Source organism: Puccinia triticina, chromosome 16A (genome assembly GCF_026914185.1).
Source record: "Puccinia triticina chromosome 16A, complete sequence".
Lineage (NCBI taxonomy): Eukaryota > Fungi > Basidiomycota > Pucciniomycetes > Pucciniales > Pucciniaceae > Puccinia > Puccinia triticina.
This window is the reverse complement of record NC_070573.1, coordinates 1,541,606-1,567,460: the sequence shown is the minus strand read 5'-3', so window position 1 is coordinate 1,567,460 and position 25,855 is coordinate 1,541,606. Positions and strand designations below refer to the sequence as shown.

At 49.4% G+C, this 25,855-nt stretch overlaps 5 protein-coding genes across 5 annotated transcripts; 2 read left to right on the top strand and 3 right to left on the bottom strand.

Annotated features, from left to right (window-relative positions):
• Positions 1-6,545: 6,545 nt before the first annotated feature.
• Positions 6,546-8,174, top strand: PtA15_16A171 (uncharacterized protein; the record flags this gene model as incomplete). The annotated part of the gene is made up of 1 exon (XM_053163835.1): positions 6,546-8,174. One exon carries the CDS (start codon positions 6,546-6,548, stop codon positions 8,172-8,174), a length of 1,629 nt encoding a protein of 542 aa, XP_053027820.1.
• Positions 8,175-9,873: 1,699 nt separating this feature from the next.
• Positions 9,874-10,284, bottom strand: PtA15_16A170 (uncharacterized protein; the record flags this gene model as incomplete). Its single annotated transcript, XM_053163834.1, has 1 exon — positions 9,874-10,284. One exon carries the CDS (start codon positions 10,282-10,284, stop codon positions 9,874-9,876), a length of 411 nt encoding a protein of 136 aa, XP_053027819.1.
• Positions 10,285-15,569: 5,285 nt separating this feature from the next.
• Positions 15,570-17,129, bottom strand: PtA15_16A169 (uncharacterized protein; the record flags this gene model as incomplete). Its single annotated transcript, XM_053163832.1, has 4 exons — positions 15,570-16,028; positions 16,152-16,343; positions 16,440-16,961; positions 17,070-17,129. The coding sequence occupies 4 exons, from the start codon at positions 17,127-17,129 to the stop codon at positions 15,570-15,572; spliced, it is 1,233 nt and encodes a 410-aa protein (XP_053027818.1).
• Positions 17,130-17,310: 181 nt separating this feature from the next.
• Positions 17,311-21,043, bottom strand: PtA15_16A168 (uncharacterized protein; the record flags this gene model as incomplete). Its single annotated transcript, XM_053163831.1, has 9 exons — positions 17,311-17,419; positions 17,502-17,707; positions 17,778-17,884; positions 17,959-18,127; positions 18,207-18,539; positions 18,608-18,836; positions 18,910-20,363; positions 20,423-20,456; positions 20,577-21,043. The coding sequence occupies 9 exons, from the start codon at positions 21,041-21,043 to the stop codon at positions 17,311-17,313; spliced, it is 3,108 nt and encodes a 1,035-aa protein (XP_053027817.1).
• Positions 21,044-21,307: 264 nt separating this feature from the next.
• PtA15_16A167 (uncharacterized protein) lies at positions 21,308-23,518 on the top strand (the record flags this gene model as incomplete). Its single annotated transcript, XM_053163830.1, has 9 exons — positions 21,308-21,315; positions 21,372-21,553; positions 21,623-21,777; positions 22,196-22,481; positions 22,555-22,853; positions 22,941-22,950; positions 23,022-23,092; positions 23,173-23,203; positions 23,274-23,518. 9 exons carry the CDS (start codon positions 21,308-21,310, stop codon positions 23,516-23,518), a joined length of 1,287 nt encoding a protein of 428 aa, XP_053027816.1.
• Positions 23,519-25,855: the final 2,337 nt, after the last annotated feature.

The following is a 25,855-nucleotide window of genomic DNA, read 5'->3' as shown; positions in this document are numbered from 1 at the left end:
GCGGGGTAAATGTTGTCGAGTAAAAGCCGGTCGACCTCTCGGAGAAAACTTCCCACAAGCATGAGTTGAACTCGGCGATGCAACGGTTTTTTAGGAATCTCACTGGGCTTCCAGGCGCGTCGGGCAAGCTTGGCAAGTTGGCCTGACACGTCCTCGGTCGGTTTACGGCGCCTCAAGGCAGGCTGGGCGGTTACCTTGCCATCAGCCCGCCATCATGGTCAATTAAACGGAATGAGCTGTGCGAGTATTTCGACTCGTAAGAAATCCCAACCAGGAACCCAAAGCCAAAGCCAAAGAGAAATGAAAGGATTGCAATATCCTTCTGAACACGGCGAGCTGAACGAGTCCTAGTACGACTGCTTTCATTTTTGCTGGACTGGTCCATAAATTTTTAACCGAAGAACTCTGACGCCTGACACCAGAGTTGCATTTCAATGATGCTGGCCGGCCAACAAATGACCAGCTTCGCTCCGGTCATTGAGAGAAGTGAGCACTCCACTCTTTGCTCCGGTCATCGATATCCCAATAACCAGAACAAACCGGTCATTGAGGGGAGTGTTCACTCCTCCCAATGACCATAAGCAACTGGTCATCTTGAATGCATCTCAATGACCAAAGCAACCAGTCATCTTGAATGCATCTCGATGACCAAAGAAAAGACGGTATTGAGTGGAGTAGTATGTTATACCCTTCTCAACGCCCGGCACGGACCCAATCATCCAGGGGCCTCTGGAAGGGCAGTGTTTGCTCCTCTCAATGACTGGAACGGACTGGTCATTGAGGGGAGTGCTTGATCCTCTGGATGACCAGAGTGGTCATCAAGGGATGTGTGTGCTCCACTTGATGAACGGAACAGAGTGGGCATGGAGAGGAGCCCATAAGTCCGCTTGCACTCCATGTCTGCGCTGGCCGCTGGGTCACTCATTGGGAGTTGTGTATACTCCACCCAATGGCTGGCTTGTGCTGTTGTCGGAGTTTGGCGGCTTTGGAAGCATCAATTGTATAGCTAGGGCCAAGAGTTGGGTGTGATGTTGGAGCGGGATATTCAAGGTTTCTAAGAGCGGAGTCAAGGTTTTGGAGTCAGTATTTTCAAGGTTTTGGAGGTGGAGTGATCTGGTTTCTGTTGGTCTGTTGGGTTCTTAATCTTTGTATCTGTGAAGTAGATCCTGCAATATGTTATGGTCTATTCTGTGGAGAGGAAGATGGATTCTGGGGTCTGAGGTGGGCCCCGCAGCGCAGGACTCCATGTACAGCCATGTTAGAAAAGCTTGCCGGCTTGTGTGGCTGAAACAATTTCAGCATTTCAGCCACAGGCCTGATTTCAGCAATCCAGCCACAGGCCTGTACAGCTTCACTGAAACGATTTCAGCATTTCAGCCACAGGCCTGTATTCACTGTACAGGCAGACAAAACCCGTTTGGGCAGCCGGCTTTGCTTGACATGGGTGCCGGGCCGGGCAAGGGGCGAGGGAGGCAGGGGCGGCGAAGGGCCAGATCGAAGTAAAATTGCTCCAGGAATCCAATGGTGGGGCCCTCGAGGCCCCAAAGTGGAAAACAAAGAAGATAGGTTTTTTCTTCTGATGGCATTCCTGACATACAGGAGCATACAGGCTTTGAGGCAGAAATCAGCAGCCCAAAAGCAAGCTTTTCTAACATGGCTGTACATAGCTTACACATACATGTCACAGGCGGCACTCTCAAGGTTTGAGAGCCTGGAGATCCTGGACTGCTCCTCATCCTGCAATCTACCATCTTGGATCAAGAACCCCAAGAACCTCAGACTCCAAACTCCATCTTCCTCTCCACAGAATATACCATAACAGCTTTGATCAATATCCAAAAATGGGTGAGAGGGGAGTTACTTTTGTTAAAGAATTTGACAACATCTTAGCACACATTCATCCTTATAAACCATCTTTTGGAAAGTTTTTTCCTCAAGAGATTCAAAAATATTTTCTTCAAAAATTCTCACAACTTGACCACCATATCAGGTAGAAGCTATGTTGCAAGCTGGCACACAATCCACAAAAAATCTCATCATATATTTAAATTCAAAGTTTTGATTTTAATCAAATTCAAATTACTACATAGTTAGATAATGATTCCTCATCACACCAGGTAAATTCTTCTGATTCATTGCTTTCTATTTCTTATTTTTTCAAGATTCCATGTGTTCTTCCAGGAAATAAATCATATATTATATATTCCCCCTTCTTTGGCCAAATTAGTTGATGTGCTTAGTCTCAGTCTTCAAGTATCCCCCTTTGCAATCCATTCCGCCTGTGAGGTACTACCTTCTAGTACTCGTGTCAGAAAGGTGAGAATAAACTGAACCAATTAAGATGCTATGATTCTGTTTAGGTTCTCAAACCTTTCCTAGGGTGAATAGGAATGAAATCTTCTGATTTACTTCTCAGTTCAACCGAGTCTAGGGAGGAAATTGAAACCAATCTTTCCCCGGTTCAATTGAGGGCTACAAGTGTACAGCGCATGTTTTAATTCTGTTTGATAATATAAATTGAGGAGGGTAAGCAAGGCAAATACCTCACCTGATAGAATGTTTTCCCCTCCCCCTCAACGGTTAAAAAGTTGGGCGGGTGGGATGGTTTTTAAAAGGAAAAATTTGTTTTTATCTTTGCTTGATGTGTGAGGGATAAAAACTAAAAGGATGGGTGTGAGAAACGTGACTGGAGTGGATCCTGCTTGACTGAAGTCCGCTCCATATACCTCCCACTTGCTCTCGTCTTCTGGCAGCCGCACAGACCCGCAACAGTGCTTGGTCCTCTGGTCTGCCGTCAACCAGTTTGTTCCCCTAGCGCTCATGGACTTCAGTACTCTCCTGCGTGCCTGGTTCGAGTACTTCCAATGAAAAACTTCCATCTAAAAGATATTCCTGAAATTTAAAAATTTCACAATCCTTTCCAAGATTAGGGGGTTTCAAACATGGTGCAGGTCCTGTTTCAGGAACCCCCAATTCACAAAATCAGGGCACCTGCAACACACCCACCCAATTTTACCCAAAAAACATACAGAAATAATTTGAAAATTCATTTTGCATAAACTTTGTTTTCCTGAATTGGGGTTCCTGAACTGGTACCTGCACCATGTTTGAAACCCCCTATTGATGGGAACATTTTTGAAGCCCTGCACTCCTTGCAGGTTTGAAAAACTAATCACCAAAGATTAGATAAGCAACCGTGACCCAATTACTTAGTATTGTTTTCTTGGCCTCTGTTATGAGATGTAGCATGGGCTCTGCAGCACACATGTACATATACTACACGTACATGTCACGGACCATGCTCAAGGTTGGAGAGCCTTGATATCCAAGCCTATCCCTCATCCTGCAATCTACCATCTTGGATCCAGAACCCTTAGAACCACAGACCCCAGACCCCATCTTCCTCTCCACAGAAAAGACCATAACAGCCTCCTGATTATCTCTGTAAAGAAGAATAATGATTCTGACACTCATTTCTAGCAGATTCATGGAGAATTGTCTCACCACATCTTTAGTACTGTTTTTTTAAATTTGTGCAAGCTGTGACAAGTCTTGCCACAGTTACAATTAGCATTAAGCCTGTGTTTCATTTTCATACTAGTACTGCAGTTTCCTTGAAAATGTTCCTCAACCACAAAACACGTAATATGTTTAGAATAGTGATCCCCATCATTAGGGTTGCTCAACCACTTTGAGTTTCAAGTAAACTGGTTTGAAGTTTGACTTCCTGTATTCTTGGCCTGTTACCTGCTCCCCCAACCTTGATATTCTGGAGCTGACTGTCTATGTTGATTTTTATCACACATAATTAGCAAATCTCTTTCACTATCATTCCAGTGCAGTCTGTCTGTGGCCAGAAAAAATTCCGATTTTTATCTGTAGAAAATTTATCATGAAGAGAAGACTACATATCTGGGCTCTGCTTCTGTTGGGTGCCCTCAAACAATTATCCTCCAGTGAAAGCACCATATTTTCCTCACACAAGCAACAAGAAGCAGGTAGTTTGAAAAGGACCATTGGCTCAAATTTCAAGAGGGGATCTGGCTTGACTGAATCACTTATTCCAGAACAGATGGATTGGGAAAGAAATTCTCCTCAACTTTTAAATCTATTTGAACTGCATTCCTCCAGGTATCCAGGTAATATCAATGAAGATGAGGAAGCTTGTGAAATTCCAAAGGGGTTTGATACATTTCCAACCCATGGAGAACAAGGTGAATCACATTACCCAAGCACTGAATTAACAATGTTGGTGGAACCAGTTTCTCATCAAGACCAAGTTGCACCTCCCACTCACAATTTTCACAAACCATTGCAAGAGCAGGGAGTGTTGTGGGCTCCACGTGGCATGTATTTATCGCGGCACACAAACCTTCTAAAACAACTGGGGCTCATTCAAAATTTTCCTCCAACCAATAACCCAATGTTTTCTCACTCAACTTCTTCTGTGATGCAGCCACTAGGAAATGTCAAAATTGAAAGCACAAATACTCCTTCTGATTGGATCAAGAATAAAGTACAAAATTCATGGTTACAATGGAGGGGCGATGTCCGTTTCTTCCCATATTACCCCTGTCAAACTCTCGACTGGATTCCACCTGTAATCAACCTCAAAGCAGCTTGTGCTACTGCTTTCATGGTCAAGGAATTTAAGGATGCACTTCACCCAATCAAATGGAGTGAAATATTGTTAAATATGCATAACTCTCATCAGATCTTGACCCCATTTGTTTACAGATTGATGATGAAACCACTTACAACTTATAATTGGTGTCAAATCCTCCTTGTGTGGCACAAGCTATGGGATTTTGCATTCAAAAGTGAAAAAATCTTGAAGCCATCACAACATCAGATTCTTAAATTGTTTCTCTGGATTTCAGATTTCATCTCAGAACTTACCATCCCTCAGTTATTCAATGATTTAAACAGAAGAGTCTATTATAACAAAGTCTCAGATCCAGCAAAAGTTTTGACCCTACTTTCAGATGGAAGATTTGCAAACAAACATATTTCTAGAACACAAATCAGATCATTGCGTTACTTGGTGAAATTTCAAATGTTGAATGTTCACATGGAGATCAAATTCCTGGTGTGAAACAAAATCAAATAAATAGCCACATTCAAATACTCAAACGCTTGGATTCAACGGCTCGATTTATTTATGGAGAGGATGCAAACAGAGGATCAGTTTCTGATTATTTAAAAAACTTTGGAAAATTAATAGAAGAATATGGTCCACAGCGTCAAAAATGGAACATGATATATGAGTCCAGATTTCCTACCTTTATTGAGTGGAGGATCAAGGAAATATTTAGAAACATTGATTTTGATCAAAGTGAATTCTCAGAAAACTTGAATCCATCTCCAAAATGGGGCCAACAGGCAGTTACTTTTGTTAAATTATTTGATACATACCTAGGTACTTATAAACCATCTTTTGGAAAGTTTTTTCCTCAGGAAGTTCACCAATATTTTGCTGAAAAGTCTTGAAAGCTTGATCAACATTTTGGATCAAAAAGTATTGATAAAATATGATAAATTTATTTTTCAGGGGATGGTGGTAGGTGTTGGTTTGAATACATGAGATTATGTAGAAATGAAAGAGGATTCTGATGGTACTGAAGGCTGTGAAGAAATCAGAGGGGTATGCGGTGATATGTGGGTTAGAAGGCATTTTTCAACATTTGGCCATGTTGGACCAAGCCAAATGTTGGACATCAGGCACAAGTCCCCTGCAAGCGGGAGGGTGCTCGCGCCCCGCGAGCACAGGGAGGGATGTGTTAAGTTCGTAGACGACCACTGGCATTTCTATTTCCTTCCTCACTTGTCCTTTGAATGTTTCATGCATTCTACCTGGAAAGAAATCATACACTTCTCCCTTGACCTATTTACTTTGTTTCCATTCTTTGCTGCAATCAGCCTTTAGTTCATAAACGCCTCACCCCTTCAAGGACCCAGTGACCCAGGGGCCTGGGCACATTGGAAGTCTCTTCGCACCTCGGAGGCATATACGTATATCTAGTAGAAGTCTGTGATTTGCTACCCAGGATTTCCACAGGCGACCAGCTGGCAACGTCGCCTGCTACCTCTGCAGGTCCATACAGCTTGGTCTCACTGGTGCAGTTTCGTTGACTTCGTGCAGGCAGCCACAAGTCTTGCCACAGTTGTGTTTGAGAGACTAGAGTTAGTCTGCAGCAAGACTTCAAAACCAGTATGTACATACTGCAGTTTCCTCGACGGAGAGAGTATTGACCGATGACTGAAGATGAATGTCCTCGAGCACGGATAGGCTAGGTGTAGAGCACCATTGGAACTCAAAAAGAGCTGGCCCATCGGCATTTCGCGGCCATCTTGAGTGTCAAGTTGAAGCACCCAGTGTACAATCTTCACGTGCTTTCGTACAAACTTATAACTCCCTCAATCCCATATCCTCGAGGCTGCCTGCCCACTTGGATTTTGATTGGGCCAAACAATCAGCAAATCTCACTTTATATATCGTTCCAGTTCAGTTTTAAGGTGGCCAGAAACATTTCCAGTTAGTACAAATGATCGCGAAGACAAGACTCTATGGCTTTCTTCTGCTCCTTCCGGGAATCTTCAAACGGGTAGCATCCAGCGAAGGCGCCATATTCTCATCCCCCGGGCGGACGAGTAGAAGCGGCTCAACTTCCAAGAACGGCTCTGGCTTGACCGAATCACAGATTCCAGAACACATGGATTGGGAAAGAACTCCTCAACTTTTGCCTCTGTTTCAACTAGATCCCACCAGATACGCCAGTAACATGGATGAAGATCAGGAAGCTCGCGAAATACCAACGGGGGTTGATATGTTTCCAGCCCATGAAGAGCATGTTGCATCTTATTACCCAAGCGCTGATTTAACACTGTCGGTGGGACCAGCTGCTCACCATGACCAAGTTGCTCGTCCCCCTAACGATGCTCACAGCCCACTGCAAGAGCAAGGAGGGTTGTGGGCTCCACGTGGCATGCATTTGTCGCGGAACACCGACCTTTTCAAGCAGCTGGGGCTCGGTGGAATCATTCCCTTAACCGATAGGCTTCCGTTTTCTCACTCGACGTCTTCTGTGATGCAGCCACTCAGGAATGAGGATCTTGCAAGCACGACTGCTGCCCCTGATTTGAACAAGAAAAACCTCAAAAACTCATGGCTACAATGGAGAGAAGACCTCCGGTTCTTCCCATATTACCCTTGTCAAACTCTAGACTGGATTCCGCCTGTAACCAACCTCAAAGCGGCCTGTGCTACTCTATTCATGGTCCAGGAATTTGAGGACGCACTGAAAAACATCCAATGGACTGAAAAATTGGAAACAATGCACAGCTCTCACCAGATCTTAGTGCCATTTGTGCACAAGTTGATGATGAAACCACTTTCAACAAATCATTGGTGCCAAATCCTCCTTGTGTGGCGCAACCTATGGGATTTTTCATATGAAAGTGAACAATCAGAGCATCAAATCCTGAGAAAGTTTCTCTGGATCTCAGATTTCATCTCAGAACTATCAATCCCTCAGTTATACATATTCAATTCAGGATACTCAACAAAGAAATCAAGCGTTTTCAACACCCGCACCGATTTAGCCAGAGTTTTTAAACTACTATCAGATGCAAGATTTCCAAAAAATGATTTTTCCCTTCTACAATTACAAGCCTTGGATTACTTTAGTAAAATCCTCAATGTAGAATGCTCCCACGGACATCGAATTTTTGATGTGCATCAAAATGAAGAATACAGTCACATGCAAATCCTCAAACGCTTAAATTCAGTGGCTCGATTGATTTATGGAGGGGATCCAAAAGGTGGAGCAGTTTTCTACCATTTAGAAAACAGGAGTGCCTCACAAGCCTCCTATAGAACCTTACTGGAAGCATATGGCCAAAAACGTCAAAAATGGGACCGGAAGTATGAAACCAAATTTCCTTCTTTTCTTGAAAAAAGGCTTGGAAAGATCTTTGAAACGCTTGATTTCAACCAGATTGAATTCTCAAACAGCTTCAATCGATTTCCAACCTGGGAGGACCAGTGGAAGATTAATATTGTTAAAGGATTTGATGATATTGCAGCATACATACATCCTTATCAACCATCTGTTGGAATGTTTTTGCCCCAAGACATTCACAATTATTTTCTGCAGAATCTTGGACAACTATAAATTGACCATCATGTTAGAATACAGGGAAAACTTTGTTAAAGCCTAGCACACAATCCAAAGGAGAATCCTTATAGATTTCAAATCAAAGTTTCCATTTCCAATTAATCTTCAATTAATTTCAAATTCACAGTGAACTCCCCATTTCTTCAGCAAACTTCTTCTGATTTCTTTCCTCATTTCTTCTTTGAATATTAATACATTCTGTGTGCATGCTTGAAAAGAAATCATATTACTACAGTGCAGTACTCCCCATTTCTGTAGCAAGCTTTTTCTGATCAATTACTTTCAATTTCTTTCCCCATTTCTTCCTTGAATATCAACACATTCTGCTTGCAAAGAAACTGTATTTCTTCACATTTGCCCTAATGTGGCCCTGTTGAATGTGTGATGGGTGATAATCAAGCCTGCCCAGTAATACAATTTTTGTGAAATGTGGAAATGGTGACATGCCGCCCAAAATCCGCTGTCACCAAGCTACTCATTGTCAGTCCGCCAACACCCGCCATCACCCGCGTTCTCCGCAACAACCATTAACCGGCAGTACAAGTATGCACCTCCCATGATCCCCAATTGATCTGGATTCACAAGGAAGTCAGGACAAGTCCAAACACGCTATGCAACCACCCAACTAAAAAAATAGAGAGTTTGTTACTGCAAGTGGCCGCACAAGACATGATAAATTAATTAATGGCTTGTGGCTGGGATTGCCAGCCAAGTCGCTTGAGATCCTGCAGTTATGCATATGTGATTCCGATTTTGGAGGCCCCTACTATCCGAGCTTAGTCAGTCCTTCCTTCTGAGTTGGCAGGCTGGCGCCCCTCGCGCGAAGCGCAAGCCTCCGAAGGAGGGACTTGGGAGTAAGCGGGGAAATTTGGCGTGAGCGCTGAGGACCGGCTCAACCCATTTGGCTGGTGTCAAACTTCAACACCACACCACCATTGCATCCTGTGAGCCAAATGGGCCGCCCAGGTGCCAAATTGAAGCCCTGTATCTGGCCTTCAAACCTACATGGGCCATATATTTTTATCTTGAACGGTCTTGAAGTTACAAAGCTTTTAAAATCATGCTTCCAAGATTCTGGCAATGATTGTACACTTCTGTATCTTTAGCAAGTGCATGGAAGCAGTATTTTCTGCTTGTAATTAAATGAAAATGCATATCTTTGAACAAGTTCAATTCTCAATTCATGATCAATGCATAATATTTATATTGATATGCTTGATGTACAGAAGTTGGAAAAAAACCTTGATTTGTTGGACCCAGCTCAGCAGTGATTTTGCAAGGATGCCCAGCGGCCAGCTGGGGGGATAAAAAGCGGGTCGATGTAATTTTACAACTCATTTTTTGCGATTCATATGGGTTGTAAAGTTATACATATACCATGAATTATGTAATTTTACAACTCATCATCGTAAAATGTGAGTTGCAAAGTGAAGGTGCGCAAAAGTAAGGTTGTAAAAACGTAAATTAGCGGTCTGAAGACCAATTTTGCAAAACATATTTCGCAAACCATATGCGTTGCAAGATAGAAGGGTTGCAAATTTCCATTTGCAACCCTGTTATGTGGAAATTTGCAACTCTTTATTTTACAACTCATCATAGATTGTAATATGAAGGCCGTAAAATAACATCAAGGCTAACAGAAATACAATTTTGCAAACGTTTTTTCACAAACCATCCAAAAAAGAAAATTGCACAACTATATTTTCCTGTTTGATCGCCTCGTAGGTCTTTTGCTTTTGGAGGTAGCTGGGATCGCCGGCGCTGGTGGGCAGGGAGGTTTGAGCTTTATCCAAATTCGAGTTTGAGAGGACTGCTGCTCGATTTTGTTCTGAACTGTCTCATTGCCAACAAAAGACTTGTCTTCAACGGTCTCACCGGTCTGATTGGCCATGAAAGAATCATTGGCAATGAAAGATTCATTCGCCGCAAAAGATTCGTCTTTGAAGGTCTGATTGGCGATGAACAATTCGTCTGGGTCTAGAATCTTGGCGACGGAAAAAGATTCGTCTTCGAAGGTCTGATTGGCGATGAACGATTCGTCTGGGTCTAGAATCTTGGCGACGTCTGATTCGACATCACTCTCCTCCGATTCTCTTATTGTTGCCATCTTGTTTTTCCTTCTGGCCCTCTTTTTTGGTTTTGATTCTTCAGGTGAAGCAGAATGTTCGGCCGGTGTTTCAGAGTGGACTGTTTGAGATTGAGAGTTGTTTGGCGCTGGTCCCTTGTGTGCAATCAACGTCAAAGAATGAGATATGTTCAAAATCGCCTTCATTTCTCTGAAGGGGACATCTCCAATTGCGTTGGGATTGTCATCCACAATCTTCTGGATGGATTTGTTAACGTATTCTTCCTCGGAAGGCGTCCACGCACGCGAATACAAGAGCCAGCTGGTGAACTGTTCTGCGCCGGCGATTGAACTTGGCACTCGATTGATTTGTTGAGCATAGCCGTCATTCTCCACATCATTATGCATCCAAACCGCTGTTAAACTCCCCTTTTCTGCCGAGATATTTGCGCTCCAAAGGATCTTACACCAGTAGTGACTGCCATTCCAATATCCTCGAGAGATGAGGGTGTATGTTGCCCCGCCAACATTCAGCTTGAAGGGCCAGTTGGTGGTCGCCATGAAACTGTCTCGTCGAGGGATATCATCGACATCGCTGACCTCAAGGTGGAAGTTGATGTGAAGAGGGGGACCGTTCTTGTCAAAGGTAAGCTTTGAACAATTGATGATGTAGTGAGCCGATTGCTGCGATACTCCAGGGTTGTGGCAAATCTCGATGGAATTGTCCCTCTCGTTTTTGGCTTTTTTCTTCGGCTTCTTTGGCTTATGTTTGGGTTTAGATGAAGGTTCAACTTCATTGCAGGCCTTGCACACAAGACCAGGATGACCGATCAAACCCGTTGATTGCCATTTTTCGACGAGCTGGGCGACATCAGAGTAGGGAATCCTGTTGGAGTCAAACATCTGAGGCTTCATGGCGACAACGTGGAAGCTTCGATCGGCACGAGTTGGATGGAGCTGCAGTGTATCAGGCTTCAGTTTGCAGGTAAATGTTTGATGTTTGTGGAGATGGAAGAGTTTCTTGTATTCTGGGCTCTGGTGGAGTTTGGGATCCAAGGCGACCTCGAGAAAGTAGTCGGCCGAGCAGAAAGCACCAGGGATGAAGCTTGCTGGATATTTTGCGTTCAAAACCTCAAACATGTGGTTTTGGCCACGCGTGATAGTTGATCTGATAGAGGTGCCGCCGTTTAATTCGCCGCTGGATCGACATGAGAAGTGATGGGCCAAATGGGTGAAGATATCCTTCCCCTTTCCGCTGATCCCACGAAGCCACAACGCGTTGAACAGCGCGTACATAGATTCCAAGCCGGCAGCAAGCCAGCATTGGTTTATCTTCTTTGACTCGCCACTTGCTTGATACGAGGGATAGGCGGCCCAGAGGTTTCTGTTGTGATTTCTCGAATTTGGAGGCCGTCCTCCTTGTGATTTCTTTTTCTTATGTCCATCGACCAGGTCGTCAGTGGTATCCGGCGGTCTTCCATTGTTGACATACTTGGAACGCTTGCGCTTCTTGCCCAAGCCCAAGGTTTGACCTATGTTCTTCCCGGTGTTCGCTCCATAACTGATTGGGATTCCTTTCATCACCGCGTTCCAGTCGCGTTCCAGCATGTCGACGAAGGTGAACAAGTCAATCATCCCTACCATAAGGCATTGCCGTCCATCGCTTGGGATTTCAAACAAATGGGGTAAGTGAAATGAGCATTTTAGAAAATTTGCAACCCATATTTTACAACCCATGCTTACCTGAGCCGATAGTACGTTCGATGCATGCTTTCCTGGGCATTGGTGGTATCAGGAAGGCCATCGGGTGTGTCCTCAAGTCGCGGAGCTCGAGAAGGGAACAAGAGCGCCTCGATATCCGATACCGTCCACCAATTAAGCCATTTGCGGACCTTGGGGTAACGACGCCGTATGTAGTCAACCTTTTGTTTGTGGGTTTGGCCATCCGGTTTGGCACGCTCCAGGAGTTCCATGCATGCCTTTTGGAAGGGTTCCTGTGGAAAAAATGACCATTGTTTGTTAGTATTATGAGTTGCAAATTTGACATATATGATTTTACAAGTCATAAAGGTTTGTAAAACTTTGTAAAATAATTTTACAAGTCATTTATGCTGATGGCTTACCTCCTGATCCACGGTTATAAGGGCTCGATTACGTTTGATGCGAGTGACCGATTGTCTGTAATGCTCCCGGCAACCCTTCAACATCGCCCTTACTTCCTTGCGAGTGCCTTGACGAAAGACTTTGATGTAAGCCAATACGAATCCTTTGACTTGAGCCAATGAGAAGTCAACGACCTCGCGGACCAGCTGGTCCCTCTCGGCCGGGGTGATTGAAGGCTTCAGAAATTGCCGGAAGAGAGTAGCGAAGTGGATCTGATAATATTCTTCACTGAGCCCTCGCATCCAGGTCAATTGAACAGGGATCCAACGTTGAAGATCTTCGCAAAACATCGAAGTCGTCAGCAGGTATCCCGTCTCAAAGTATCGGTAAGTGACATCGGATATTAGACCGCTGCTGTACACCTGATTGTTCCTATCACGAGCGAGTAAGCGATCAGCCATCCATCTCGTCTGGAAGGTGAAATGCTCGGCGTTCGGCATGAACGAGCACGAAATAATCCACATCCCCCGACTGTTTGTTGCGCAACAAGACTTGTGAGCTGTAAATTTCAAATGAGTTGTAAAATTCAAAGAAAGGTTGTAAAACAATTAACTTACGCGGCCCATCCAAACATGTCCAAGATGAATTTGTCGCCAACGCCAGCGCCGAGTTTGTCTGGCGCTAATCCCAACTCAGCTAAGATGGTTCGGCAATAATAGGCAAGTAGATCTTTATTCTGGTAAGATGGGTGGATTGAAGCCACACTTTCGAAGCCGGATTGAGCATCAGTAGGCTTTCCCATCTACATAAAGGGTGAAAAAGATAAGGAAAATCAAAGAGATTAGTTCACTTTGGAAGGAATGAGCAGGGAGAAAGCTTACCTTAAGCTTGAGTGCGCCAGCTTTAGGATTATTCTTGATCTCCTCTTTCAGTTCTTTCTTCGCAAGCGGGTCCGGCTTCTTAGCTTCGGGCCAAGGATGAGGGTGTTTACCCTTGTGCCTGAGGAGCCCCCATCCTGATGGGAGATGGTGGTCAAAACGGATGGCCACGGAGTCGGGACACGTCTGATGGTAAACAGTGCCTTTGCACTTGTTTGCTAGACCGCGGCATTTGATGAGGCTGATGAAGCGCAAAAATAAGAGTTGTAAAAATTAGTAAAAGGGTTGTAAATTTGACGGTTGTAAAATGTGAGTTGCAAAAATATGAGTTGCAAAATAATTTTGCAACTCATCCGACCTTACTTACCCTTTTTCAAGCTTTTCTCAACCTCCTTTTCCAGTAGGGGGAGAACCGGCCCACTCACAGGACGGATTGTCGCAGACCAGAGCACCAAGACAGAAATACCGAGTGATTTTCCACGTCTTGTTGCTGCGATAGCTGACCGAGCTCGTCTTCGCAAATCCGACTGATCCAAAATTTGTGATGTCGTCTTCAGGTAAGCGCACAAATGTTGTCCGTCCGTTGGGGTAGATTGGATAGCCTTGCTTGTCAAGCGTACATCCGTGATCAATGTACGTCTCGTAATGGTCGCCCAATTTGGGGAGAAACCATTCTTTTTCTTTTGACCGTCTTCCTTGCTGATGATCGGCATCGTCATCGTCCATTTCCTCAACATCAGCATCGGCTGGTTCATCATTGAAATCAGCCTGATCGTCATCAAAATCGGCCTGGCCGTCATCACAATCCGCCTGATCCGAATCCACCTTGTATTCGCTTTCATCTTCAAAGCCCTTGTCATCCGCATTGTCAGGAGAGGTCAATTCAGAACTTGGGTGCTCGGCCTTTGGGGAGGGACTGCGCGTCTTGTGTTGCTTGGTTGGTTTGTTTTTCTTGCTTGGCAAATTTGGTTTGGAGGGCTTCAAGGGTTTTGAAACGGGCTGCTGGGGCTTTGGCGGCATTTTTTCTGAGTTTGAGACGGGGGCTTCAGCTGAAACGGAGGAAGAGGAATCGGACGAATCGGACGAATCAACTAGGAAACCAGAGATGGGACTAAGATCTGGGATTATCGAGTTGATTTCAGGTCGTGGGATGATGGAGGAGTTGGAGTCGATTCCGAAAGGTGGGAGAATTGGGTTAAACCTGTCAGGCATCGAAGGGTCGGAGGAAAACGGACTAGACTCCGGATTGAACAGCGGCGGATCCATTGTTGCAAGAGTTTTTGGCGTCAGAGTCGTCGTCGTTGTCTTCGTCAATGGCGGTTGGACAGAGTGTGGGAGGGAAGGAAAACTGATCGATCCAGCCGGGAGGTCTTGCTGATGTCATTTTTGTTCTTTTGTTTGGTTGTTGAGCTTGTTGGTGCATGCAGGATCACACAAACGATGTGTTGCAATTCAGTTCCAGATGGGTTGTAAAATTGTATCTCACGGCCCAAAAATGCTTATTTGCATAGCTTATTTCACAACACATATGGATTGCAAATAAATGGCGTGTGAAATTCAATTTTGACAGCTCGTTATGCAGTTTCACAACCTTGATTTCACAACACACAATGGATTGCAAATAAATGGTTTGTGAAATTCGATTTTGACAGCTCGTTATGCAGTTTCACAACCTTGACATGTGAGACTTGCAAAACATAGTTTGTGAATCTACTCTATGCACATGCCAGGCACAAAATTACAAACCATGTTTTGCACACTATCTATTTACAATCCTCAAAACTAGGAGCATGAGTTGTAAAATTATATTACAACCCTAGGTAAGTAGAATTTTACAACCGATCCAATTTACAACCCATATGGGTTGTAAAAAATGGTTTGCAAAATTAACTTACCCGATAAAAAGCTGATTTGTGGATGGCTGCCTGCGCAAGAAGCAAGCCTACAAGGCCGCACCACTCATGTCCCTATTGGGCAAAAAATGGGTGGGAGATCATGGATAAAAGGAAAAATGGGGGTTGGTTGGGCCCCAGGCTTGTCAGCTCTCATGCCAAAATCGGTGGCTTGGGGGCAAGCCTCTCTGTGAGACAGAGACCCTGCGGGGCTCTCCTCCAGAGAGGCTTGGTTAAGCTCGCCTACTATCCAACCAGGCACGAGTCTCCTCAACCACACACGGCCGGCAGGAATCCGAGCCTGACGCAACACAGCGCGACACGCTGGCAGGATGCAAGCATGCACGAGAAGGCCACCAATGCCCAGCACGACCATGACCACATAAATAACTCTCTCTCTCTATATATACAAGGATGTGCGTGGAAGAAACACAGTGGGCGAAGCAGGCCGGTGTCACGGGATCTTGCGTTTCCGCTTGAGCAGTCCGGCCGGCGAGAGGTCAGTAGCGGGCGGGAAGGCGGCGCCGGGCGGGTCGGAGGCCGGGGGGCCAGGCGGGTGGGGGAAGGCGGCGGGGCCAGAGTGGAGGGCGAGCGGGGCAGGAGGCGCGGGGCCGACGGGGGGCGGGGGCAGGAGCGCGGCGGCGGGGGGCAGGCCGGGCGGGCGGGGCTTCTTGGGCGCGCCCTTCTTGGGCCCGGGCTTCTTGCGCGGCTTGACGGCGGGCTCGACGGAGTCGGCCGAGTCGGACAGGCGGGGCTGGTCGACGGGATCCGAGTCCGAGGGCGCGCCGCCAGCCCTCTGCTGCTGCTGGTGCGACGACGGGCGGGGGGCTTTCTTGGCTTTCTTCGGCTTCTGCGGCGTCTTCGGCTTGTCTCCTCCCGTCGGCCGGCCGCCGGTGACGGGCTTGCGGGAAGGCTTGGGATGGCTGCCGACGGTCCCGTCGAAGTCGTCGTCGTCGTCGTCCGAGGATGCTGATGATGAGGAGGAGGTAGAGGAGGGTACGGGGGAGAGGAGGGCGTCGGGGGCGTTGGCGGAGACGGCGCGGTCGAAGGCGGCGGCGGAGAGCTTGACGAGGGTCCAGAGCGCGCGTCTGCGCTTCTCGATGGCCAGACAGCCGTCGCGGATCTCGACGAGCCGGTCGCGGTAGTCCTGGATGTCGCCGAGGAAGCGGCCGAGCTGGGCGGCGCAGGCCTCCAGACAGCCGAGCTGGTCGGCGGGGCTGAGGGTCTCCTCGGCCGGGTGCGGCGGGGGCGCGGGGGCCGGCCGGCCGGTCGTCGTCGTCGTCGTGGTCGTCGCCGAGCTGCGCTTGTGCTGCGGACTGCTGGCGGCGGGCTGGGGCGGGCCGTTGGCGATCGCGGGGACGGTGATCGGGGCGGGGGTGGTGAAGAGGCCGTGGATGGTCTCGAGGGTCTGGGCGAGGACCTGGTAGTGCAGCTGGCCGGTGTCCGCTTTCTCTGGGGCGGCTTGCGCGGGCGCGATGGACTGCTCGATCACGTCGATCCACGAGCGCGAGCTGAGATCGCCCCGGAGGAGCTCGACGAGCTCGTTGAGCTTGTTGCAGGTGCTCGAGTCGGACTCGATGAGCCCGGTGGCGCTGTCGGCGATCTGGGAGAAGACCCGGTTGGATTTCCTGAACAGTCTCGAGAGCGTGCTGGACTTGATGATCTCGAGCGGGGTGAGAGGGGTGGGTGGGAGGAGGGGCAGGGCGGGTCTTAGCTCTGCTGGCTGGGACTGGAGCTGGCGGAGCAGCAGGTCGTCCTGTTCGATGGCCCAAGCGCGGTCTTTTTCTGGAGGTGGTTCATGGTCTGAGGAGAGGGGCGGCGAGGGGCTGTTCTTTCTCTGGCTGGGCTGTTTTGCGTGCCGGGGTCTTTTGGAGGGTGGCTGGGGGCGGGAGTAGATGGTGCTGGTGGCACTGGTGGTGGTCGTGGTTTTGTTGGTGTTGAGCAGCCGGAGTGCGTGGGTTGGGTCTGCGGAGAGGAGCAGGCTGGCTGGTGTCGGCAGCTGGTTGGGCGCCATCTTGCCTCTCTCCCGCTGCCGCCCTCCTCCCTGGGGAGGACATGATATATGCCCCACCCGAGCTCAGCGGGGACATCCCGAACACACCCCCGGCCCATTATTGAAGCGAAAGGCTCATTCCCAAGCAAACAGAAACAATCACAAATGTATACATATCAATCATTGCAAGAAAACATGAAAGCTAGTCATCATCGTCATCGATGGCGATCTCATCGGCGTTGTTAGTCTTGCTGGTAAGGTCACCGTCCAGAGACCCAGCCTGGTCGACCTGCATCTGTCTTTCCTTCGACCTATCCCCCCCCCCAAAAAAAAAAAACAATGCAACAGATTTGAGACCGAGAAGAGCAGAGAGGAAAGAAGAAAGAGACGGACAGCACGAAGGTTCCAGCCGCCCGATGGTCTTCCTTCTTCTCCAGCATGCTCATCGGATCCGCGCTTGCAGCCCCATCTCCATCCCTGTCCCCATTGAGTTCAGTCTTGTGGGAAGACCCAGCGGCCCTGGCTGCCGCCGCTTTAGCAGCGAGATAGGACGTCTGGGTGTTGAACGACGCCTGCACGGCCCGCTTGATCCGCAACATCTACAGTGCCATCCCCACACACACCAATGGTCAACACCCGACTTAAAGAGGCACACAGGAGGGCACTTACTTCGCGGAACGTGTCTTCGCTTCCATGTTGGATCTCGAAGTTGTGGTACGTCTCCCAAAACTTCGGGGACGTTCGAGGATCACAGAACTGGGACGAATGGGCATAAACTACAAGCCATCCTAACATCAGCTTCAGCCAGAAAAAAACAAAAAAAACGAGAGAGGGAGAGAGAGAGACGAACTAGCTCTAGCCCGGTCGATCTCGCCCAGCTTCTGCTCGAGATTCGCGAACCGCAGACACATCTCGGCCGTCTGCGCGTTCGGCAACGACTTGATCGCTTTCTCGTAGATGGGACGGGTGGCGGGCAAGCCGAAGTTCTCGGTCGCCTTGGCGATATAGTACGCAAACATCTGCACACGATCCGCCCGGATCAGCCACAAGATCGTCCTTCAAAAAAAAAAAAAAAGGGGGGGGAGGATCAGGACAGACCTCGAAGCGGTCGTCGAGCGCGACTTTCTCCGTGGCCCGTTCGAGGACGCCCATCGCGCGTTTAGCGAGCCCAAAGGACTCCTCGAGCTGGGCATAGGCCAGGAAGATCGGCTTGACGAACTTCTCCGGGCAGTTCTCGAGCGCCTGCTCGAAGAGGTCCCGGGCCCGCTCGATCTTCGTGCCCTGGTACCGCTTCACAAACTTGCTCAGATACGTGTTCCAGATCTCGAAGACGATCGGGTACGAGAACAGCTCGATGCCTCGCTCGTAGACCTTAAACGACTCTTCCCAAAACTCGTTCTCTTCTAGGAAATTCCCGTAATTCACCACGATCTGTGTTCCATCCCATTATTACCCCCCTCACTACATGCGCAGAGAAAAAGAGAGTTGGTGAAGCTTACCTGAGCATTGGCGATCTTCAGTTCGAAGATGGTGTCGTAGGCTTTCTGGGTCGACTCGACCGTCCCGATGGACTCTTCCAGGTCGACGCGAAACGACCAGAGCTTGAGGGACTTGAACAGTCTCACTTGGACGGCCAGAGACTCGTCGTGGAAGCTGATCATCTTCTTCTTGTAGTTCGCAGGCACCGCCGTCGCCCTCCTGATCACCCTCAACGCCTCGGCATATTGCCTGAAAATTCCTCGCACGGACACAGAAGTCAACACGAAAATAGATATGTCTGTCTGCCTGCGTGCTGACTCACTCATTTCGAAGCTCCATTTCGGCCCATTCGATCCAGATCTCTGCTAGGTCGTCGACCCGTTGGAAGTTGACATTGATCGCCCTTTCAAACACCTTCCGGGCGCTGTCGAGGTCGGGCAAGTTCTCATCAGACGCATCCACCCCGTTCTCCTCGTACCATTTGGCGAAGTGGATGAACAGTTGGGTGAAGTTTGAGGTTGCCTTTTTGGGGTTGATCGTCTCGATCGCCTTGAGATAGGTCTCCACCACCTTCTCGTCCTCCTGCTCCCCAAACAAGACCACCCGCTTCTCCCACTCCTGGACGTCGTTCGGGTTCCTTCTGAGCAGCACGTCGTTGACCAGAAACGGACGGCGATCCATGAGCTCCTCGAACTCTTTCATCTTTTGGTCGAGCTCGAGCTCGTCTGAGTTCTTGCCCTCCTCCTCATCCTCTTCCTCCTCCTCGTTCTCTCCCAACGACTCCATCAAGGTCGAGATGTACTGCTCAGAGAACTCGGCATAGGCGTCGAAGATCGTCGTGAAGTCTCGGATCGTCACCACCCGAGCAATCCCGGCTTCGAAGGTCTCCTTGGCTCGGTCGAACTCGGCTCGCTTGATCCAATAGGTGGCCAGACTGGTGAAGATGAGCCCCAGCTGATCCTTGTAGACGCTGAGACCTTCGATTTCGACGATCTGTTCGATGTCCAGCTTCGATGGATTTGATGGATCGGTATCTGGATCGTAGGCCTCGGCATCCTCCGATGGCCTGCTCTTCTGCCGATTGGGAACGGGGATGGGTGCCCCCGCCATCCTGATCAAGCCCTTGAAGGGCGCCGGCGAGTCATCGGGGGCGCTCGGATTCGGAGGATCGCCGGCCGGGTTGGGGGCTTCTTCCTGTGGAGCGGGTGCCTGCCGGCGCCGGATGGTCTCCTTGAGACTGATCCCAATCTTGCTCGGGAATTTCTCGCAGAGCTCGAGGAAGTCGAGTAGGAGTTGGTAGGGGCTCTTCCCGTCTGGAGACTTGTATTTCCCCCTGCGAGCCCTTCGGACGAGTCCGAGAAGCAGTTTGGCTGCGACGAGAGCCTTGGAGGGGTATCTAGTCTTTTTCTCCTGCGCCTTATCTTCTTCCTCCCCATCATCATCGTCATCTTCCTCCTCCTGCTCGTCCGCATCCTGGCCGTCGCCCTCAGCCTGATGAGCCGTGCTTGCCTGCGCCTCGGCGACCAAGAACTGGACGTAGTGGGCGGTGAGACTGGGATCGACGGCGAGATAGCGTCTCCAGATGCGGATGCAGGTTTCGCCGCCGGCGGTCTGCTCGGCCCATCGCAGATAGGGTTTCCAGATCCGTTCGTGCAGGGAGTGGGGCAGGGTGCGCAGGGCGCGGTCGAAGGTGTGCCGGGTGTGGGTGAGTGAGAGTGGTGCTGGACAGGATGGATGGGTGAGCATGGTGAGGTATGATAGCCATAGCCGCGGCATCTGTGGAGGGATGGATTAGCTTGTTGTTGAAAACCATGTGCCTGGCTGTGGGTGCTGACCTGTGGAAGCCAGGTCAATGATCGCTCGTGTGCGCTGGCGAGTGCTTTCCATTCGAGCCATCCCAGCCCGCCGTCGAGGTGGCCGTCCCAGCCCCCGCCGCCGTCCATGTCGCGTTCGTTGTCCTCCAGCTGGTCCTCCGTCTTGGCGATGTACTCGAGCACTGAGAGGGAGTCGCCGCCGTCGGCGTTGGTCTTCTGCTTCTTCTTGTTTGAGGACGGCTTGAACTTCTTGGCTGGCTGGCCGAGGATGAAGGACTGCCTGAGCTGGAGGTAGTCGTTCCAGAGGGTGAATGATCTGGGGAAGTAGATCAGTGCGCGTTCGTAGACGGAGACGAGGATCTGGTATGCCCTCCTGCCCTGTTCGGAGGCCAGTTTGGTGCCGAGCAGTCTGGAGTCATGTTTGCCGCGCTCCTCCCTGATCTCTCGCTCGAGCTCCTGGGTGAGTGTCTGGATGTATGATGCCCATCGCTGCTGGTTGTTTGGGTTGGTGAGCAGGTCCTGTTCGATGAGCAGATGTTCTGGGTTGCTGGACAGGCTGAGCTGGGCTGATTGGAGCAGTCTTCCGAGGTCGCTGGCGATCGGGAAGACTTCCTGGAGCTGGCTGAGGGTGCTGATGGCCATCGTGGTGTCCGCCGAGTGGTCAGCAGGAAGTGGTCAACAGAGGAAAGTGAGTGATCGGGGTGGTTGTGTGACATCCTGCCCTCCCCGGGGGTTTCCTGCCGGGGATCTGTGACATCTCCCCCCCCACCCCCCCACCCACCCCCGGTGCATCTTTCACAGGCGGCCCACCCAAAGAAAATAAATAGTATGCTGAGCACACTCCGCAGAGGACCACGCCTGCTCCGACCACTGCTGCCCCGCCACTACCACCCCCACACACCCAGGATGGCAGAGTAAGAACCAGCCAACCAACAGCAGCACACCACAAGACACTAAAGCACATCTGCAGACAGGAACCCCTCTCCAAGTCGGCACTCAAGAAGCTCGAGAAGGAGCGCGAGAAGGCCGCCAAGAAGCTCGAGCGACAGGCCAAAGAGGCCCAGGAGAAGGCGAGCAGGGAGGCCACACAGACCGACTATGCCCTCCAGAACTACGGCAAAACACCACTCAACATGAGCCAGGAACGCAGCCGTACATCATCCCCGTCTCTTCTTCTTCTTCTTGTTGAATCCGAAGACTGACTACTCCCCCCAATTGCAGACCTCACGTGGGCCAGGATCGCCGAGCTCAAGCCCGAGATGGTCGGCCAACGCGTCCGGATCCAGGCCAGAGTACACAACTCCCGATCACAGAGTAAACACCATCGATCATCCATCACACACCCGAAAAATCTGACTGTTGATGATGGTGTCCAGGTGCCAAGCTATCCTTCCTCGTCCTGCGCCAACAGACAGCGACCCTCCAAGCGATCCTAGCCATCACAGAGACCAGCGTGTCCAAGCAGATGATCAAGTGGGCCATCGGCATCCCGCTCGAGTCCATCGTCGTCGTCGAGGGCCACCTCCAGGCGCCCGTCGAGGACGTCAAGACCTGCTCGCAGTCCAAGCTCGAGATCAAGCTCGAACAGATCTTCCTGCTCGCCGAGGCCCCCGCTAAGCTGCCCTTCCTGCTCGAAGACGCCAGCAGGCCCGTCGACCTGCTCCCCAAGGAGGGCGAACAGTTCGTGACCGTCGGCACCGATACCCGCTTGGATAACAGAGTCCTCGACCTCCGAGTAAGTTACAAGTCAAAAAAAAAACACGACTAAGCTGACCAAGATGGTCCCCGCCCCAGACACCGGTCAACCAAGCGATCTTCAGGGTGCAATCGCGCGTATGCAACCTGTTCCGCCGCTTCCTAGACGACGAGGGGTTCATCGAGATCCACACGCCCAAGATCCAGGGCGCGGCGACGGAGTCCGGCGCGAGCGTCTTCAAGCTGGGCTACTTCGAGCAGACCGCCTTCCTGGCCCAGTCGCCCCAGCTGGCCAAGCAGATGGCCATCGCCGCCGACTTCGAGCGCGTCTACGAGATCGGCCCCGTCTTCCGGGCCGAGAACTCGAACACATATCGTCACATGAGTTGAGTCCCCCCTCTGGCCCCTACACTCTGTGAGAGAGACTGATGGGTGAGTGTGTGTGTGTGTGTGTACAGCCGAGTTCATCGGGCTTGATCTCGAGATGGCCATCAACGAACACTACCACGAGGCCGTCGACCTGCTCGACAGACTCTTCCTGTCCATCTTCAAAGGTCTCCAGGCCTCCTCCGCCCCGGAGATCCAGACCATCAAGTCCCAGCACCCCCTCGACGACTTCACCTTCCTCGATCAGACCCTCCGCTTGTCCCACAAGGAGGCCGTCCAGATCCTCATCGACAACGGCATCGACATCCAGCTCGGCCAGGATATGGGCACCGAGCAGGAACGCATCCTCGGCAAACTCATCAAGGAAAAGGTCCGTCCTTATCTGTTCCTCTTATTAGCAGCAGCAGAACTCGCTGAGCTCCTTCTCGCCGGGGCAAAACTTGCTCCTCGAATATAGTATCACACCGGTAAGCAGCCATTCCAATAATCAACATCAGCAAACAAAAAACGCATGTTGATCAACTCTTTCAACCACCAGATTACTACATAATCGATAAGTTCCCATTAGCCATCCGACCCTTCTACACGATGCCAGACCCGGTCGATCCAGTTGAGCTTTGTTCTCTCCGTTTTCTGTTTAAAGAGTTAACTAACCTCCAAAACACAAAAATCTTGAATGTATTTGTCAGACGTTGAGTAACAGCTACGATTTCTTCATGAGTTAAGTGCCCCCCTCCCCGTTAGAGAGAGAGAAGAGAGAGGCTAACGAGAAGATGGGTCTGGCGAGCAGGAGGCGAAGAGATAATCTCGGGCGCCCAGCGGATCCACGACCCGGAGCTCCTGACGGCCCGGATGAAAGAAGCGGGGATCGACCCGGCGCAGATGAAGGGATATCTGGACGGGTTCAGGCTGGCTTGTCCGGCCCACGCCGGCGGCGGGATCGGCCTCGAGCGCGTCGTCATGCTCTTCTTCGGCCTCGGCAATATCCGCAAGGCTTGCTTGTTCCCCAGAGACCCCAAGAGACTCCATCCCTGATCCGCTCCCATGCTTTCCCCGGCTAGAATTTCCTGCCTTGCCGGTCGAACACTCACACACATCTAAACTCCCCGCTCCGTCTCTCTTCTCAAAAAAACACAATCATATATCCAAAAGTAAACCATCCTCGTCTCTTGGTTACCTATCCCGATGCACGCGGCGCCCTGCGCGTTGCTGGGCCCATCTGTCGAACAACAGCCGGGCCTTCAACACATCCCATTGGCTTGGTGTGTGTCGCAACAAAGGAAGAGGTTCTATCGGGTCGGATCTTGGGATTGGTGATCCCGGCCAACTGGTCCATCACACCTCCACTGGCACTGCACCTACCACTACAAGAACAACTTGCTCAACTGCTAGTGGGGCACTGCTGTGGAACTGCAGTTCTAGCTCCATTTAAACACACACACAAGCTTTTTCTGCACAGTGACTGTGTGCTTAAGCTTGTCAACAGTCGGCCTGGACAAAGGCTTGTGGAATAACACAAGGTTGATTGGTTGCATGTCAACTGTTTGCAGTTGCTTGCCTTTTTCTTGCAGTGTATGGTGTAGGACCAGTAGGTCTCTCAGGAAACCAGCATCCTCCCACCACGGCGGGACTTGCGCGCAAGGTTGAGGTTCTTGCGTTGCGGTAAACGGAAAGGTTCCACTACGTCAAAAATAAATAAAAAATCTTTGTTTTCTTTTCTTTACATGATATTGATCAAGAATCACAGACTATGGCGCAAGGACGGGAGTCTACAGGACTAGATGCTACACTTGCAAGCTACATATACATTGCAGGCTACATATACATACAACCTCCTATTACAACCTCACTTTTACATACACAACACGGCTGCAGGACAGCTACACATACTCATTTACACTGCATGGTATATAGATACATTCTAATTTAGTGGATTTTTACAACTGACAGCTGCAGGTGATATCATAGAATTACTACGTTAAATCCCTCATGTTCTGACCAATCATAGTCACTCATTCAGATGTTTGCATCTTCTACATGTCATGTACAGATCTGACCAACCACATTCACTCATTCAACTTCCCCTGTAGCTAAACTCCCTCACATTTGTCTACATAAGGAGCTCTCTTCCCCCCCAGCTGTCCTTCCGGCAGTTCATTACTCACCAATTACAGTCACCCCAACATTTACATTTACAAGCTTACATATACTTAACCACCTACATACATAACAACCCCTAGAATAACAATAACATCAATTTGTTCAGTGTCATCAACAAGCTCATCTTGAGCCAACCAATCCTATCACTTCATTAAAACTTGCCAAGCTTACCTTGGTGGGTCTTGTTATCTGATAGTACAGAAGGGCAGAGTTTGCACCTCCATCATCCCCTTCTCCATTCAGCAAAAGGTTCTCAGGACCCGGCACCGCCTGGCGGGTACCAGCGGTACCCGCCGGGGTTTTTTCATCAAAACTCACTCCCAAGCCCCTCTCTTAATGGGCGGCAAAGACCGGTCATCAAGAGGACATTCACACAGTCCCTTGATGGCCGGTCAGTGCCGGCTATCAAGAGCAGTGTATGCTTGGATAGCCGGTAAGGTTGCCGGCTCCTCTCAATGCCTGGTGTGACTGGTTGTCAAGGGGGCCATCAGAGGAGTGTCCTCTTGATGACCAGCTAGAGAGGAGAATCTATGTACTCCTCTCTAGCTGGTCATCAAGAGAAACATGTAATCCTCTTGACGACCAGCTATAGAGCAACACCCCAAATATTACGCTACATTTAGCCCATTTAGCAAAATTTTTAGCGTAGCGGTCTGCCAGCTACGCTGCAATTTAGCGCAGTTGTCTTTCAGCTACAGTTACAATTGCAACCTGAGTTGGGAGAATAACAGACAAATTTAATCCCTAATGTTTAGCGTTTGTAGCGCAAAAAAACTATGCTCCATTTCTTTTAGCGCCTCATTCGCTAATGCAGCAATTAATTAGCTAAGTTAGATCGCTAATTAGCGACTAATGCAGTGTGCACTCTGCGGTAATATTTGCCTACTCAGTGCTTGCAGAGCTCATAGTACGACTGTGCTACTGTTGAGTTTTACTGTCAGATTTCACAAGATACTGCAGTGCGCACTCCGCGGGAATATTTGCCTACTCAGCGCTTGCAGAGCTCGTACTGTTGGATTACGCGTAATCCGACAGTACGACTGTGCTACTGTTGAGTTGTACTGTCGGATTTTGTGAAATCCGACAGTACGACTGTGCTACTGTTGAGCTGTACTGTTGGATTTTGTGAAATCCGACAGTACGACTGTGCTACTGTTGAGCTGTACTGTTGGATTTCGTGCAACAGTAGCTGTACAAGCGCTGGGGGCGCTC